General features: G+C 44.5%; 1 protein-coding gene across 2 annotated transcripts in view; it reads right to left on the bottom strand.

Annotated features, from left to right (window-relative positions):
• Wdr19 (WD repeat domain 19) overlaps positions 1 to 16,734 on the bottom strand; it is a 67,012-nt gene that overhangs the window by 20,373 nt on the left and 29,905 nt on the right. For both annotated transcript variants that reach the window (XM_028882229.2, XM_028882230.2), the window contains 11 exons: positions 16,561 to 16,710; positions 15,505 to 15,652; positions 15,177 to 15,381; positions 12,360 to 12,519; positions 12,080 to 12,190; positions 9,870 to 9,979; positions 4,236 to 4,293; positions 2,337 to 2,477; positions 2,174 to 2,256; positions 1,666 to 1,749; positions 318 to 464 (listed from right to left, as the gene is read on the bottom strand). In XM_028882229.2, coding sequence (XP_028738062.1) covers positions 318 to 464; positions 1,666 to 1,749; positions 2,174 to 2,256; positions 2,337 to 2,477; positions 4,236 to 4,293; positions 9,870 to 9,979; positions 12,080 to 12,190; positions 12,360 to 12,519; positions 15,177 to 15,381; positions 15,505 to 15,652; positions 16,561 to 16,710 — 1,397 coding nt within the window. The remainder of the gene's footprint in view (positions 1 to 317; positions 465 to 1,665; positions 1,750 to 2,173; positions 2,257 to 2,336; positions 2,478 to 4,235; positions 4,294 to 9,869; positions 9,980 to 12,079; positions 12,191 to 12,359; positions 12,520 to 15,176; positions 15,382 to 15,504; positions 15,653 to 16,560; positions 16,711 to 16,734) is intronic.

Genomic DNA, 16,734 nt, shown 5'->3' with positions numbered 1-16,734 from the left:
CGTGAGCCAAATAAAGCCGTTCCCCCTAAGCTGCTCTTGACAGGTAGTTCCTCACAGCGATGAGAAAACCAACAGATACCATGACGGACGAAACAAAATAGTTTTCAACCACGTTAAAAATAACTTATCCCATAACTGCAGTTCTGTATTATCTCTTTCTACTCGACACATTCTCACATCTGACCACAACAAACACCCATTGCACTGAAATATCTAGAGCTAATAAAAACGTACGAATAACTTATACATTTGATGGAGGAGGGTCTGTCTTTTACACTTGTTTTTTTGGAGGTCCAAATACACAAGTGTGCTGTCACCTGGCTACCATCTTGGCTCCATCCAGAGACTGGGTCTCTCTGACGATGCTGACGGCCTTCTCGGGGTTGTTGAGGTGGTCCAGGTAGATGCGGATGACACTGTTCCACTGCTTTGCATTCTCATAAGCTAGCACGGCTTCTTTGTACCTGGGAGAGACACGGGTCAAGTACACTCTCTCAACGCTCTCGGGTTGTTTTTTTTTGTGTGTGTGTGTCGGGGGGGGGGGGGGGGAGTAGGAGCCAGCAAATGTGGGGGACACTTTTCTGTTGTGGAGATAGCAGTTGCTCTGTTTTCTTGAACTTCTTTCTCCTTCAGAATCAAATACCAGGTACTCTCCTACTAAAATGCATTCTCTTTTAGAGGTTGCATAAATGAAGTGTAAAGGACCAATAACAAATTTTATTTTTCTTATGAATTAAAAGCATGTAATTTGTTTACATTCTACTGTGCTTTTTATTTTCAAGTGGAAAGATAGTAATAGCAGTGTGGAATTATTTTAGAAAACAGAAATTACAGAATGCTTCACAATGACAGACATAAAGCTTTAAAAGCAAGACATAAAATCTTTGCATGTTCACCTCCAGATGGCGCTCAGGACTTCTCAGCTCAGAATAACTTTCTGCTCTTCCATTTCAACACGACATTTACGTGTGTATCAGTACCTGCTTCCCAAGGTTACTTTTCTAAAAGTGGAAGCCATTACTAACCTATAAAAGACCTCTTAAGAGATACTTCTGACATTAGTTTCCAAAGACTGTAGAAATTTACGCTTCCATCAGCCACACACAAGAACTTTTTGACAGCATGGTTTAGTTCAAAATAAAAATAAACATCAAATATGGTGGCATGCTTTTACTGCCATCAGGGGCGGGGCTTCCAATGCTCACAGGAGTGCAGCTCCTAACTGTATTTCCCCTCTGGGTCTTGCCTTTTTTTCTTTAGCCCACTTTCCTAGTAGTGGTTTTTAGTTCCTATTAAGCTGAAGAAATTCTCAGTACGTTTAGGACAGTCCCTCTTTATAGCTCTATGTAGTATCGCACTGTGGCTTCAACAGGACCTCGTGTGTCTATTTGCTGCCCTGCATCCTGAAGGCATCTTTCTTACCATGTTCATGCCATACTGTGCCGAAACTTCAGTACTCAGCCTCGCTTAGAAGAGGCAGCAGACTATCTGGATACGTACAGGTCTGCCGTGGCAGACGGTGTTTGCAGCCTGCTCCTTCGGCCGACTAGGACTGTGCTAAATGCCTTCTTCCTCTGCCTGCCTTCTAGAAGGTTGAACATGCTCATGGCTAACGCATCAAGCTTGTGCTCTCTTAGGTTTTACAGACTTGGGAGACTTACATACCTTCCATCCGCCTCTTTAGCTTTGGCATACTGCAAGTGGATCTTAGGAGAGGAGACGTGAGGCAGAAGTTCGCCAACTTTTGCCCTAGAAAGGTCGGGTCGAGAACGAGATCAGCACCATTCCCAACAGGAGTAGTTACCTGCCCACAACTAGCTCTCCTTTTCAAGGGCAGCTATGAGCTTACAAACATCTTACGCCTATACACAAACCAGATTGAACTGCCTTTTCTCCTGAGACCCCCTTCCCACAGGGCGGGAAGATGAAGGCTAGTGCGTTAACTCTTTGGGGGAAATACGGATTTTGTTTTCCAGTACTTTATCTGGTTTAGGACGCTCTCTGGGAAGCAACTATGGATGTGAACTCCCCTGTGCAATAACAGAGATGCAAGGCAGAACCACGTGAGGGAACAGACCAGATGGGGGGAAGAGTGGCAGAGACAAGTGGGGAGAGCCTTGTGTCTACACCCCTCTCCAAATCTACCCGGAAACCAACTCTGGCCAGCCCTTACCAGTTCTTACAGCGGATGTAGACGGAGGCGGCTTTGTCGTAATACTGGCCTTTCTCATACAGCTGGGCTGCTTCCGAAAATTGCTACAACAAAGGAAATGCAATAAATGCACTAAATATGTTATGACCTGACCACCCGAGTATGTACGAAGACAAAGGAGTACCTTCATGTTCTCCAGGATGGCTCCACAGTCTCTTTTAAGGACCCTGCTGGGGTGCTTGAGGGCTTGGTTGGCCCCTCTACGGATGTCTCCCATTCGTATGGACATCTGAGCCACTCCGGCCAGGCACACCTCGTCATGTTCCTGCGCCAACAAGGCAAAGGCTTTTACCACAATGTACTTCAGCCAGCCAAGTTCGTTTCCCCTCATACATCATTTAAAGACTTACTCTCATTTATCGTTTTAAGATTTACTTTCATCTATCATTTTAAGAAACTCTCACAATTTTGAAATTAACACTTAAAAAATCAAATAAAGTTATTTTTTCTTCTCAGAGGTTTTGGCCTTTTATACTTAGCAGGAAATTTTTGCTATTTTTTGTGAGGAAGACTTGGTATGATATTATATCTAGAAGTAATATACTGACTATTATAAAATAAGTGCTATAAATAAAATTAAGGAAGGAATCATTAATCAAACTGAAGATCTCTGTGCCAGGTAGGATGACATGTAACTTCACTTAGAACTGTTCAAGTCATTAACGACGGCTAATAAACTTGCCATATTTGCAACAGGGTCTCTCTAAGCAGCTCTGGCTAACCTTAAAACTTGCTAAGTAATTCAAGCTGGCCTTGAACTCAAAGCAATCCTCCTGCCCCAGCCTCCCAACTGCAAGGACTACAGGCATGTGCCACCATACCCGGCAAGAACTTTTCAAGTGACTAATCTTTTCTAGTGAAATTCTGTGTCAGATTGGGCTCTGCCTCCAGCAGCCCGTCCACTAGACCTTCCTGTGATGGCGGGAATGTCTTCTTTCTTCCCCATTAGCACAGGGGCCAATGGCTGCAAAAGGCAGCTGGGCATCTGTATGTGGCTCCTGAGGAGGAGGAGGAGGAGTGGAATTTCACTCCATTTTAACAATCCAAACTGCCACCTGCAGCTCGCTGCTACTGTATTTGATGGTGTAAAGAATGGACCAAAGCAGATGGAACCAAACAAAGATGGCGTAAAGAGCAGGCTGGTGGGGTGGCTCAGTGGGTAAAGGCGCTAGCCATCAATCAAACCTGGGGACCCGGGTTCGATCCCTGGAACGGATATGGTGGAGAGACGGATATCTGTAAGCCATCATCTGACAGCCACCTATAGGGGGTGGCATGCATGTCCCCTCCTCCCAGCCCACAATCAATAAGTCAATATATATAATTTTAAATCAAAAATTTATTTTATTATTTCATATGTATGAGTGTTTTGCCTGCGTGTATGTCTGTGTACCACACGTGCCTGGAGTTAAGAATAGCTGTGAGCCACTATGTGGGTGCTGGGACTTGAAGCTGGGTCCTCTGGAAGAGCAGCCGGTGCCTTAACCACTGAGCCATCTCTCCAGCCCAAAGAGATTACGGGAATGTCATAAGAGCAAACCCTTATGAAATCATAGTTGGCCTGTGACACATATGGGCATAATATGGATTTAAAAAATAAATCAACAGGTAAAGATCAAGCTGGTTCTATTGTGTGTAAAGCTGTGGCATCCCCCACGGCCTTCCAAATCAGTGCACATGACTCTCCTTCAATCTTTTAAGAGCATCTAATCGATTTTCTCACTCAACTATATTGGCCTATAAATGAGATGAAATAAAAATTTTACCTCCAATCTTAATTAGGAGCTCATATCTAGGATGTAATGGCAAACAGATGCAATAAATAAAAAATATATTGCCATCTTCAGTTTTGTGAGTTTAAAGTAACTTAAGCCCATCCTTGTAAAGTTGTTAATAAACTGGACAATTAGGCTCACCTAATAGCTATTGAATAACTACAATGCAAATAAGCCCCGGATTTTAAAATGAAACAGAAACCACGCTGCTGGAGCATTAGACACATTTGTTATTTATGTAAGGTTACCTTATTTTCACCTGTGATCCCTTTCTCGTAATGAGCCAAAGCATTTACATAATCACCCCTGAAAGAAAAAAACAGTGAGTTAATTCATATTTAAGTCTTTTAGCTACACACACAAAACTTTAAAGATACTCTTTGTTGCCATGTGGCTTATGCTCAAGCAAAGAGGCCATAAAACACGGATGCTGGCCTCCATTCAAAGAGCAGCATGCTCTCCCCTCACTGCTTTAAAAACAGTCTGGGTTGGGCCATAGGGTACTTACAGTGTGGTATGTCAGGAAGGCTACAGTGCATTTTATTCATTGAATTTTGGCTTGGGATTAGGACAGATTTTCTAATGATTTCTGAAACATATTTCTGGTGTTTGCACTCTGTATTTATGTGAAGCATTAGCAATATGAGATCACAGTATCAATAAACTCTGAAAAACATTGACCTATGCCTTACAGTATGGAATGTTCAGGCAAATTTAATTTTTGCATAAAAATAAACAAGCACACACATTTCATTAGTGTTCAAATCTGCTTTCTTCTTTAATAAATGGTAAGATTATATGTACACCAAAGAATTGTGTGTGCACGTGCATCCCTGATCATGAATGTACGTGTGACCTTGTATGCATGTGTGGAGGCCCGAGGGTGATGTCAGGCATCCGTCTCTATTGCTCTCCACCTTATTTTTTAAAAACATCAGTATTTATTTTATGTGTCTGAGTGTTTGCCTTCATTTGGATACACATGCATGCAGGCCTGTTACCTAGATGCCAGAAGAGGACACTGTATCCCCTGGAACTGTGGTCACACCATCACGTGGGTGTTGGGAACCTTACCCAGGTCCTCGGTCCTCTACAAGAACATCAAGTACTCTGGACTGTGGGGCCATCTCTCTAGCCCTCCACCTTGTGTTTGCAAAGTATCTTCCACTGAACCTGGAGCTGGCCAACTGGCTGGGACGCCCCCAGCTCCCATCTGGGATCATCGGCAGGTGCCACACTGCCTGGCTGTTTTTTTTTAACCTGGTGCTGGGTTCTTATGTTTATACAGTGAGCACTGTACTCATTAAACCACATCTCTAGGTCCAAAGAATTGTTGTTGTTTAAAAAGATTTACTTCTTTATTCTGTCTACAGTGTTCTGTCTGCATGTATCCCTGCAGGCCAGAAGGGGGCGCCAGATCTCATTCAGGTGGCTGAGAGCCACCATGTGGATGCTGGGAATTGAACTCAGGACCTCTGGAAGAGCAGTCAGTGCTCTTAACCACTGAGCCATCTCTCCAGTTCCCCAAAGAGTTGTTTAAAAATAGATTTCTTAAAAAAATAGATTTCTTTATGAATTAACAGCAAATGTTTCATCTCTATTTTACAGACCTATAGATTTGGGGTTGCACAAAAATTTCTCAGGCAAAGACGGGGTTGCAAGCGGGTAAAGTCGAAGAGGCTCTGGTCCGACAGACTTATCTATCTTCATTGTTCAGTGCAGTGACTTGCACAGACCTTTTGTTTGAGCTCTGTCTTCCTCTGAGCAACCACCCCTCGACTGTAGTCAGCGAGCTCTGAAATGGCATTAGGAGCCACTCAAGGCCCTCCGTCAGCTCAGGCCGTGACTGGGTCCTGTGAGGCTTGCTCAGTTTCTCAATCTGCCGACGGATAAAAAGGCTTCGGGAGGGAAGCTGGCTGCTGATTGAAGACTTTCTTTCATCAGCCCAGGGGTTCACAATCAGCAATTTTCCTGAGTAGGAATGTCTAATTTGGGTCCAATTATATCAGCCCACCTAGGGACACCTCCTGACAAGAAGAATTACAGTTTCTTGCTCAGGATCCTGCTCAATTAGGAGACGCCAAATTAAGATTTTGGAGCTCTCTGTCTATTTTTAGCTCACCCACTTTACTATTATTTCATTCTGGACTCTTCAGAGGGATCCAGCTCGCTTGTAAAACCCTCACTGGAGAGCTAAATCTCTCTAGACTTGACAGAGCAGTCCTGCTTTCACACAATCAGGGTTGTGGATGCCTAATGAAACCTGGGGGACTGCCAGGCAGAGCTTTGGGGGTTGAGATCAGCGGGTGCTGGCTCCTGGGGTGCTTGATGAGAAGATACACCAGGTTATCATCGGGGACACTTTCTGAACTGTTAGGGGCTGGGTGTGTTAGGTCAGGGGTGCGAGCACACAGAAACAGCATCGGAAGCTTCACGGTCACGTGCCACACCAAAGCAGAGACTACCCACTGACCTAGCAGAGCTAACTCAAGTCAGGTAACATGGGAGAGTTTGCTACAAAACAATGAATCAGTCTTCTGAATGGTCCAAGGGCCTTCAGAGATGTTTGTGCTGACAAGTTATACACTGGGTCATTCTCTTCTCTTAGATGGAGATGGAGGGCCACGGCACTGGGCCTGGTCTCTGTGCTACGTACTAAGTTTCCAATATGCTCCTTTTGATAGATGGACACTTTTGTTTTTAATTCACACGCGAAACAAGCAACTTTGCCACTTAATTACACCCTAGCCCCTGGGTTCATTGCATATATATTTTAATTTTTAAAACAATTTAAAATCTTGTATATGTGTATATGGGTATGTGCAGGGACCCACAGGGGCCAGAGACATCAGATCCCCACAAGAGCTGGATTAACAGACAGTTATGAGCCACCTCATATGGGTGCTGGGAACTGAACCTGGGTCCTTGTCAAGAGCAGCAAACACTCTTAACTGCTGAGCCATCTCTCCAGCTTCATGGATTGACTTTTTAAGGGGGAAAATGTGGCAAAATTTAAATAAAAAATGACCAAGAAGAAATATATCCAAAAAGCTTTTACCTGAAGAACAAAAAATGACTTTTTATTAATGTGTATGTGTGTGTTAGTCACATGTGTACATGTTTCTAGAGGAGGGCACCCAATCCCCTGGACCAGTTGAGAACCTTCTGACTTGGGTACTGGGAACCAAACCCAGGTCACTTGGAAGAGCAGCAGTGAGCTTAACCACTCAGCATCTCGCCAGCCCCCAGAACAGAAAAGTTTTCAATGAGGCATCCCGATTAGAAATGAAAGACTACTTTTTGGTATAATAATTTGTACAACTAAAATTTGTGTGACAGTATCCTTAATGAATCCACTGTATGAACATCACGCAGAACTATGTAAAAATGGTTAAATGTAACTGGGGGCATGAGAGCGGGAGGGCTGGCCCTGCCCCTCACCAGCTGCAGCACTCGGAAAGCAGGCCCTGCACCTCTCCTGGGCAGCACAGAAGAGCTGGCTGGTCCTGAAGGTGTGGTGTGAGGGAGCCACCCTGGGGGCCTGAGAGCTGGAGAACTGGCCCCAGCCCGGGCTGCCTGCTGCAGTGGGTGAGCTAGCCAGGGCAGTGCTGGAGAGCTCGCCCTGGTGGTCACAATGAGGGAAAGCTGGCAGGCTGACCAACCCAGCTACCACCCAGGCCCAGAACCTGGGCTATGAGTTGGCCCCCTCCAACACTGACCTCATTGATAAACTGCTGGAGCATGTGAAGGGGCCGGACCTGCAGATCCAAAGCTGCAGGATTTCCATGACATGGGGCAACAACAGGACATCCAAGAGGAGTCCCAGTGAGGGCCCAGTATCAATGTAGCAGAAACCAGAGGCCTCAAACCAGACCCAGGATTCATTGCAATGAACACTTACATACAAGTAAAGACATAGGGACTAAAGGGTACACTGTGTGACTCACTGTGCCACACTACAGCTTCCATGCTGAGACCTTTTTGTTTATTTGTTTTTGTTTTTCCTTTAAGTTTTATTTTGTGTGTGTGTGGGGGGGGGTGTTGCAAGGGCAGAGGGTGGATAGGAAGGGATAGGGAGATGAATGGGATCAGGATGCATGGTGTGAAATACACCAAGGATCAATAAAAAGTTTTTTAAAAAGTAAAGATAACCATAGACTAGCGTTTTTCAATAGGCTAATATTTTTGGATTTGGGATGGGTCTTAATAAATGTTGAGAAAACTGTCCAGTTGTAGTGCTCTTGGCGCCTGTGGGAGTTTATGTCTGAAAATAAATGACCCAGCTATAGTTATGTGTTTGGGGACAGTGACCACAGCTGGACATTAATTTAAAACTGACGAGTATTCCTAAAGTTATGTTTACGCAGCACTGAAATAAAGAAAGACAGAGTCTGTCAGTTAAGCATGTTGGCAGCTGAGATGGCTTAACTAACAATCAGGAATACTAGAACAGCTGGGTGATGGTGGTGCCTGCGTTTAATCCCAGCACTCGGGAGGCAAAGGCAGGTGAATCTGTCTGAGTTCGAGGCCAGCCTGGTCTACATAGTGTGTTCTAGGACAGCCAAGCCTACACAGAGAAACCCTGTCTTGAAAAACAAAAACAAACAAACAAACAATACATTCTAAATCACTCAAAACAAATCATGGGATTGCCAAAGATACAAAAAAGTTTGTGAAGTGGACTCATGCATCACGCAGGACTATTATGCAAGCACTGGCCATCTGTTTAAGGGAAGCGTCTGCCTCGACTTTCACCATCACTGAGTCTTCATCTACATGCGACTCAATTCACGAAAGAAAAAATTCTACAACTTTTAAGTTACAGGTTGAGGCTGCCTCCTGCCTTCCCTATGTCGGAACTCACCTGCCGCTGTGATGGCCTGGGGACGTAGGAACTTACGTCCTTGGGGCCACGATTAAAATGGCTCAAGGTGGGAGGGAATACTCTCTCTCCTGTTTCAGCCTTCCGTGGCGTCAGGATTCAAGCATAAGCCTTACCCAAATGCTGGTGCCTTCGACTCGAGCTCCCTAGTCTTTACAGCTGTGAGAAGTTTCTTCTTTAAAAGACTGGCTTTATTTTTAACTGAGTATGTGCACATGTGTGTGGATGACTGCAGAGGCCAGAGGCGAGGGATCCCCTGCAGCTGGAGTTACAGGTGACTGTGCGCCAAACAACGTGGGTGTCGGGAACTGAACGTGAGTCCTCTGAAGGAGTGCTCTTAACTACTAAGCTCTCCCTCCAACCTGAGATTTCTGATCTTGATAAATCCCCCAGTCTCAGGCATTCTATAACAGCAGCACAACCAGACCAAGATATAGACCAAACTTCAAAGTTTTGTGCTTTGCCTTTAAGTGACACAGAAAATCTTCCAAATGGTAAAGAGAGGTCAGAATCACGAGCACAGGTCATAAGACCCAGCGTATCACCCTGATTCTCTGCATACTGCTGCTGGCTGAACATCATTGACAATATTTAGACTCTAAGTGGGGGGGGGAATCTTAGACTCAGACTTTAATGCTGGACTTTAGTGCTGAAAATGAAAATGGACAAGTACAAAAATGAGACATCATTGGATAAATAAAACATTTCTGGACTCCTGCCCCCACCATTATTGAAGAATGGCCTTGTCGGGCAGCGGTGGCGCACGCCTTTAATCCCAGCACTCTGGAGGCAGAGGCAGGTGGATCTCTGAGTTTGAGGCCAGCCTGGTCTATAGGGCGAGTTTTAGGACAGCCAGGCTACACAGAGAAACCCAGTCTCGACCCACGCCCTGCCCATCTCCCCACCCCCACCCCTCGAGAATGGCCTAACCAATGACAGTTTGGAACTGTAGACACGCAGCAATCAGTCACCGATTAGAAGCTAGGAGCCGGGCACTCACGTGAACTCCAGCTGGATGGCGTACTCTTTGGATATGAAGGGTATCTGGTCTGGAGCCAGGCGCTTGGCCAGCTGTAGAGCGCTGTCCCAATGCTGCAGGTCCCGCCTCATCTGTCGCAAAGACCAAGAAAGTCCTGAGGTCCAGAAAGGTAAAGTGCTTTGCAAAGTTGCCGCACAGAGCCAGGCTTAGTAAAAGGAAATACTTTCTTATTTGTTTGTTTACATAATGAAACTTTCTATTTACAAAGATATTGCTATAATACACATTTTGAAAGGCAGTAACAGAGCCTTCTAGACTGGACAAATATCTTAGTTATTATGGTAATTTGTTCTCCTCTCAAAAGTCAAGCCTATCTAAAAATAAAAATTTTATTCCTTAGTATTTTTCCCAATAGTGAGAAATTAAAGCTAATATAATCAATTAATTTAAAATTTCACTTAGAAGGACACCAATAAAAAATTAGGAAATACTATAGGAATTGATTTCTTTCCTTCCTTTCTTCCTTGGTGAGGCAGGATTTTTGCTACGTATTCCTGGCTGGCCTAGAACTCACTCTGTAGCCCAGGCTGGCCTTGAAGCAACTGTCCATATCTGTTCCCTGCTGGGGTTACAGGCATGAGCCACTATACCTGACCTGGAACTGACACACTTCCTTTTCCTTTTCAAGTTACGCTTATTTATGTCCACGTGCATGGGCACACACGTGTCAGAGTGTGTGTGGAGGTCAGTTTTCTCCTTGCATCTGGTGAGTCCTGCAGATCAAGGCCCAGTCATCAGGCTTAGTGGCAAGTGCCTTTACCAAGGTACCATCATATTTCTGGCCCTGATACAGTTTCTTAGCTAATCTGAAGCTATGTAGGAACATGAGAACAAAAAACACAACACATAAAGCATCTTAAAAGTTTGTCATACAATCCCAAATATACCAGGTCACCACTGAAGAATCTACCCAGTTCATTCCTCACTGATTTAGACTTTACCATAACTAACTTTTCCAAGTGCTATCTTCTTGCCAGGTCCTGTCTAGAACATCAGCTTATTTTACTTTTCACAGCTACCTTTTGTAATGTTCTTGCACCCATTTCAAAGATCCAGAAACTGGAGCAGAGACAGGCTAGGTCTTACACAATGCTACACAGCTGGTATGAGAGAGAGAGCGAGCGAGCAGGTGGGCAGCAGGGCTCTCTTCACCTAACTTGTGCTGCCAAGTGAGGCTGGAGGAACTATTATGGGCTATTGCAGAGCCCAGCGCTGTTAGCCGTCTCTATCTGAACTATCACTTCAGAGCCTTTACAAGGCTATGGCACTTGTATAACTATTATTATACAAGATTATATTTACATTATAAAAGATGGATGCCGTTTAGTTTCAATATCTGTGAGGAAAGATGTGTCTTCTTGCTTATTTCTGGCCGCTACTAATTATATAAATTACTTCTAACTAGCTGTAATATAAACCCATTTTCTTACCAACTACCCCAAGGGCTAGGCATCATTACCCACACTTTAAAGAAGCAGGACCTCAGCTGAGGTCAAAGGACATGCCCAGGGTCACACACAGCTGGAATAAGGCTGTGCATTTTTCCCCCCAGAGTCTTGCTAGCCTGGAACTTGTCCTTTGGACCAGGCTGACGTTGAACTACAGCAGTCCCCCTGCCTCTGTCTCCCGAGCTCCTGGGCTGACAGGGAGGCACCACCTGGGCCGGCTCGTCTACACCCTCCCACAGTCTTACTGCCAGGCCTCGCTTCCCCTCTGCCTTTGAACTCAGTCCAGCATTCGGTTCATTCCTCCTCCTGTGACCCTCAGCTCTAAGACAGAGGAGAACTTCATGCAGCAACTTGAAGATCATGTGGGAAATAGAGAAAATAACAGTACTGTCCCGTAAGAGAGACTGTGGCAGAGGTTAAGAGAGTTAATACAGGTTAAGAGCGTAGAACGGCACCTGGCAACATGCGCAACCGATAAACCACACCTGCTTTTCTTTTTACAGTCTCCAGTTCCACAGTCCGTTCTCTCTGGGCACATTTAGACTTTGAATTATTTAGCAACGTTACAATACCATGCCTTTTTTATACATCTACTGGATGCAGAGTGAAAGTGGTTTTGACATTAATGAGTACTCAGGGGCTCTGAGAGCTGAAATGTCTCCACTCCAGGAGAGGAAGACAGGTGCTGAGAAGGGTGACTGCCTGTTCTCTTTGCTGTCATACCTCCAGGGCAGCCACAGGACAGTTGGATGCCAGGTACAGGTCCTGGGCCAGGTTGAAGTCATTGGTAAACATGGCGAGATGTCCTGCCAAAAGATTATAGTCCTCGATTCCCTACAAACAGAAGTGAGAAGAAAAATAAGAATTTTTTCAAAAGGCTTTTGCTCAGTAGAAGTGCCATTAGTCTACCTATTCAGTTGTTTCAATTAAGACCGACTGAAATGTAAGAAGTTGAATAAGTAGCATCTAGACTTTAATTTGTGACTCACGAAACACTGCATACCTTTATTTGTTCCAAGGACATCACTGTGCCAACATCCCCTATGGTCCGGGAAACTCGGATAGCAAACTCCACCTCCATGTGATGCAGACAGGCTCTGGCCAGCTCATTCCACGCCGGGCGATCATTCAGCATCTTGCATATTTCCCAAGCATTAGAAAACCTAGGACCGAGTACACAGGCTGACCCACAGCTCTGCCTTTGCTTGGCACCTACTAGGCACTCTTTGGACTGTGTGTCACCAAACGTTACATGTTAGCAAATCTTCAAAACATTTCTTAGCCTATAATCAGCACTTGCAAGTTATGAAGAAAAAAAAAACCTACCAAACTTTCTTCCTTTACTTGCACAGATTTTTTTCTTACCATCTTAGTGTATGTGTGTGAGGTGCATGCATGTGCAGTTATGTGTGGCCATGGAGGCCAGAGGAGGGCACAGAGCATCCTGCTCTATCATTTTTTGCCTTGGTCCCCTGAGACAAGGTCTTGACTGAATGTGGGTTTCATGGTTTTGCAATGAGGCTGGGTGGACAGACACTCCCAGCTTTGTACCCGGGTACCAGGACCTGAACTCAGGTCCCTGGGCTGCTGCTGCGAGTGCTCTTACCCATTGAGCATCTCCTAGCCCTTCTCTTACCTTCTTCTACTAGTCAGAATTTACTGTTTTCAGCCCCTTGCCACCACCAATTAACAATAAATTCTGATTTTTAAAATTCCACATGTTGTAGGATATTTGTACATGGTGTGAAGATGTTTTTGCTGTGATTGGTGTAGTAAAAAGCTGAACGGCCAAAAGTTAGGCAGGAGGTATAGGTGGGACTTCCAGGGAGAGAAAGGAAGAGGAGGAGGAATTGAGGTGCAGTGGACCTCAGGAGACACGGAGAGGAAACATGAGGTGCAAGATAGAAGAGAGGTAACGCCATGTGGTAGAACATAGGTTAATAAGAATATGGGTTAAGTTATAAGAGCTGGTGGTAACAAGCCTAAGCTATAGGCTGAGCTTTCACAATTAATAAGTCTCCATGTCATTATTTGGAAGCTGGCTGGTGGGACAGAAAAAGACTCGTTACATCCACACGTAGTTGAAAATTATTTTTGTTCTCACTTGAGTCTAATAAAATCAGTACTCTAGCCTGGGTGGTGGTGCACACCTTTAATCCCAGCACTTGAGAGGCAGAGGCAGAAGGATCTCTGTGAGTTTGAGGCCAGCCTAGTCTACAAATTGAATTCTAGGACAGCTAGGGTTACCTAGAGAGACTGTGTCTCAAAAAACAAACAAAATCAAACGAAAACCAACCAACCAACTAACCAACCAAACCTCCTTCAAACAAACAAACAAACACACAAACAAACACACAAACAAACAACACCAGTATTCTATTGGTACAAATACATTTCAGAGTTCAGCAAACTATGTCAATGGCACAGATGTTCTCTGCTGCCTGTTGCTTTTCTCTGTGTGCGTTTAGGCAAATGCACAGTGGATGGATGGGGAAAGAGGGAAAATAGGAACCTATAGAACAGTGGTTCTCAATCTACGGGTCTCCACCCCTTTGTGGGATGGGGGGTGAAGAATGACCCTTGCATAGGGCTTGCCTAAAACTACTGGAAAATGCAGATGTTTGTGATGTGATTCCTAACAGTAGCAAAATTACAGTTATGAAGTAGCAATGAAGTAATCCTATGGCTGGGGGTCACCACAACATGAGAAACGGTATTACAGGGCTGCAGCGTTAGGAAGGTTGAGGACCACTGCAATAGAAGATGATGAGGCTGTGTTGAGGCGGGCAAGTCTGAGGAGTTCATGGACTGGTGGGAATTAGAAATACAAGTTTAAACTGAAGATAGATTCTGTTTGTTTTGTTGAGACAGGGTCTTTCTATATAGGCCAGGCTGGCTTCAAATTAGAGATCATCTTAGGTGCTGGGATTACAGGGGCAGGCCACTACACTTGGCTCCCAAGGACAGTTGGTTTTCTTTTGAGCCATGCCAGGGATGGATCCCAGGGCAATACAGGGAGTGCTTTACCACCAAGCTGAAGCCCTGGCCCTGAAGACAGTTTCTGGAGTCAGTCTGGGTGGTGATAGTCATGTGAGGTGATTCATCAAGAAGAATAATTAGAGAAGATACCAGAGTTTATGGGACCCTGAAGAACTCATTCAAGAGCCCCGAGAAACTCACAGTGGGCCTAGGTAAGAGGAAACAAAATGAGGAAAAAGAAATCTCAAGCAAGGCAAGAATATAACTTCATCATTTGTTTAATACTTAGAACTACCCAGTGACGGGGCTATCTGTAGCTGAGTGCCTCTCTCATAACAAAGCACTTATAAAACTACACCCAAAAACGACACCTCTGCTGGAGTTTATGTGTGTTTTCATACCCACTGTCTTTCTGTTTGCATGTGTATGCACACGTGCATGCATGTTTGTGTAACTCAGGTATACATGTGTGTATGGTACAGTGTGTGGAGACCAGAGGACAATCTTAGGTGTTGTTTCTCAAATGCTATCCACTCTTTTTGTTTCGTTCTTGAGACAAGGTCTATAATTGACTTAAATTTGCTAAGCAGACTAGGTTGCCAGGGAGAGAGCTCCAGATATCCGCCCGTGGCTCATGCTGTGATGCCCAGATGCTTTTCAATGTCGGTTCTAGGATTGAACTCAGGTCCTCACGCTTGCCAGGTGAGCTATCTCTCCAGCCCCTCTTATCCATTATCTTATCTAAGCTTCAAAACAGCCTGGGAGACAACTGCTATTCACATCTTTTGAGTTGGCCATGAAGGCAAATGAGTGGCTGTCAATCATGTCCCCTCCTCCCTACCGCTTGAGCATCAGGGTCTGCGTCAGCATCTGTTTCAGGTCAGAAGGCTCCGCATCTTTTATGTTGTCAAGGAAGCTGTGGGTGCTGAGGTAGATGGAGTTGATTTTCCCACTCTGTGTCTGGCAGGTCAGTTCTCCATTGTATAACAGCAAAGGTTTGTGGGAGAAGGGAAGCTTAGTGCCACCAGCCAAAATGACCTTGGATCCTGTATTAGAAAGCAGACCCTTTAATACCTCAAGCTAATGCTCGGCACAAGTATTAGAAAGTTTTCAATTTCACTACAATGGAAATTCATTTATCAGTAAAAGTACAATAAATGATTCGGTACCTTGGATGGTGTCCTTGTGAAACACATAAGTGTACACCTTATCATCATCATAAGCAATAAATACACCTTTATCCATTGGCCAGTTTTCCCAAAGAACACCTTTAATAGTTGGTGAGAAGTCTGGAATCTCGTAGGTGGCATCATTAACCTATGAGACAGGATTTACAAATGTACAACCTGCCTTGTTAAGAGCCTGTCTGCAGCCTTGGCAGGCATGGCTTCCCAGCCCACCTCCAACCCAACACCACTCTGACTCCAGCTTTCCACAGTGGGAGAGCGTCTCTTCCTATTACTGTACTATATGTGGCTTGGGAAAAAAACCCGGAAACCCAACCAACCAACCAAACAAAACAATAGTTACTGGGAAAATCCAGGGTTTGATAAGTGGACTAGTTTATGGGAAAAACTGTAAGTTTAGACACAATGGCTCCAAGTTACTAAAAAGCTGCTCAAGGTGAATGGAACAAATTTTCTGGTGTTTTGTTTGTTTCTGAGTCAAGACTAAAGTGGCTGAGGCTAGCCTGGGCTACATAGTACAATAACATCAAGTCTCAACATCAATGACAAATCTCCGTGAGACTGATACTATAAAAAATTACAGAATAGCGGGCAAGTTTCCCTGACATTTCTCACTAACACAGTATTACACAGACCACAGCAAAGAACTACAGTACTTGACTCTGTGGGAGAGAAAACTTTATTTGATGAATACTATATTAAAAGAAACCTTTTTTAGCACATTAAAGGTGGCACACACCTTTAATCCAGCCCTGAGACAGAGGCAGGTGAACTACTGTGAGTACGAGGCCAGAGTGGTCTATATAGCAAGTTCCAGGATAGCCAGAGCTATATAAGGAGAGACCCTGTCTCAGAAACAAACAAACAACAACAAAAAGACCTTTCCCATTTATTGCATTAAAAATAGAGCACTGTGAGTTTTTGTTTTGTTTCCCAGCACGGGGGGTGGAGCCCAGGGCATGGAGCTTGCTGGACAAGCACTTTGCCATCACCGAATTCTTATACTTCAGCTCACAGTTTCAAATTTTCTAGACTTACAGGACAGTAAACAAATCCATCACTTTTTTCATCAATGAAAACTAATCTGGTTCCATTTGGATCAGGAAAAAGCTTTTTCACACCAACAGGATGTCGATAATCATTAACGAACTGCCAGTCCTCAATGAAGAAATACTGAATAATGCCGGTCTAAAAAAGAAAGGGAAAAAAGAA

The sequence above is a fragment of the Peromyscus leucopus genome, chromosome 10, assembly GCF_004664715.2.
Source record: "Peromyscus leucopus breed LL Stock chromosome 10, UCI_PerLeu_2.1, whole genome shotgun sequence".
NCBI lineage: Eukaryota > Metazoa > Chordata > Mammalia > Rodentia > Cricetidae > Peromyscus > Peromyscus leucopus.
Note: the sequence above shows the minus strand (reverse complement) of the source record. Positions and strands in the feature narration are given on the sequence as shown.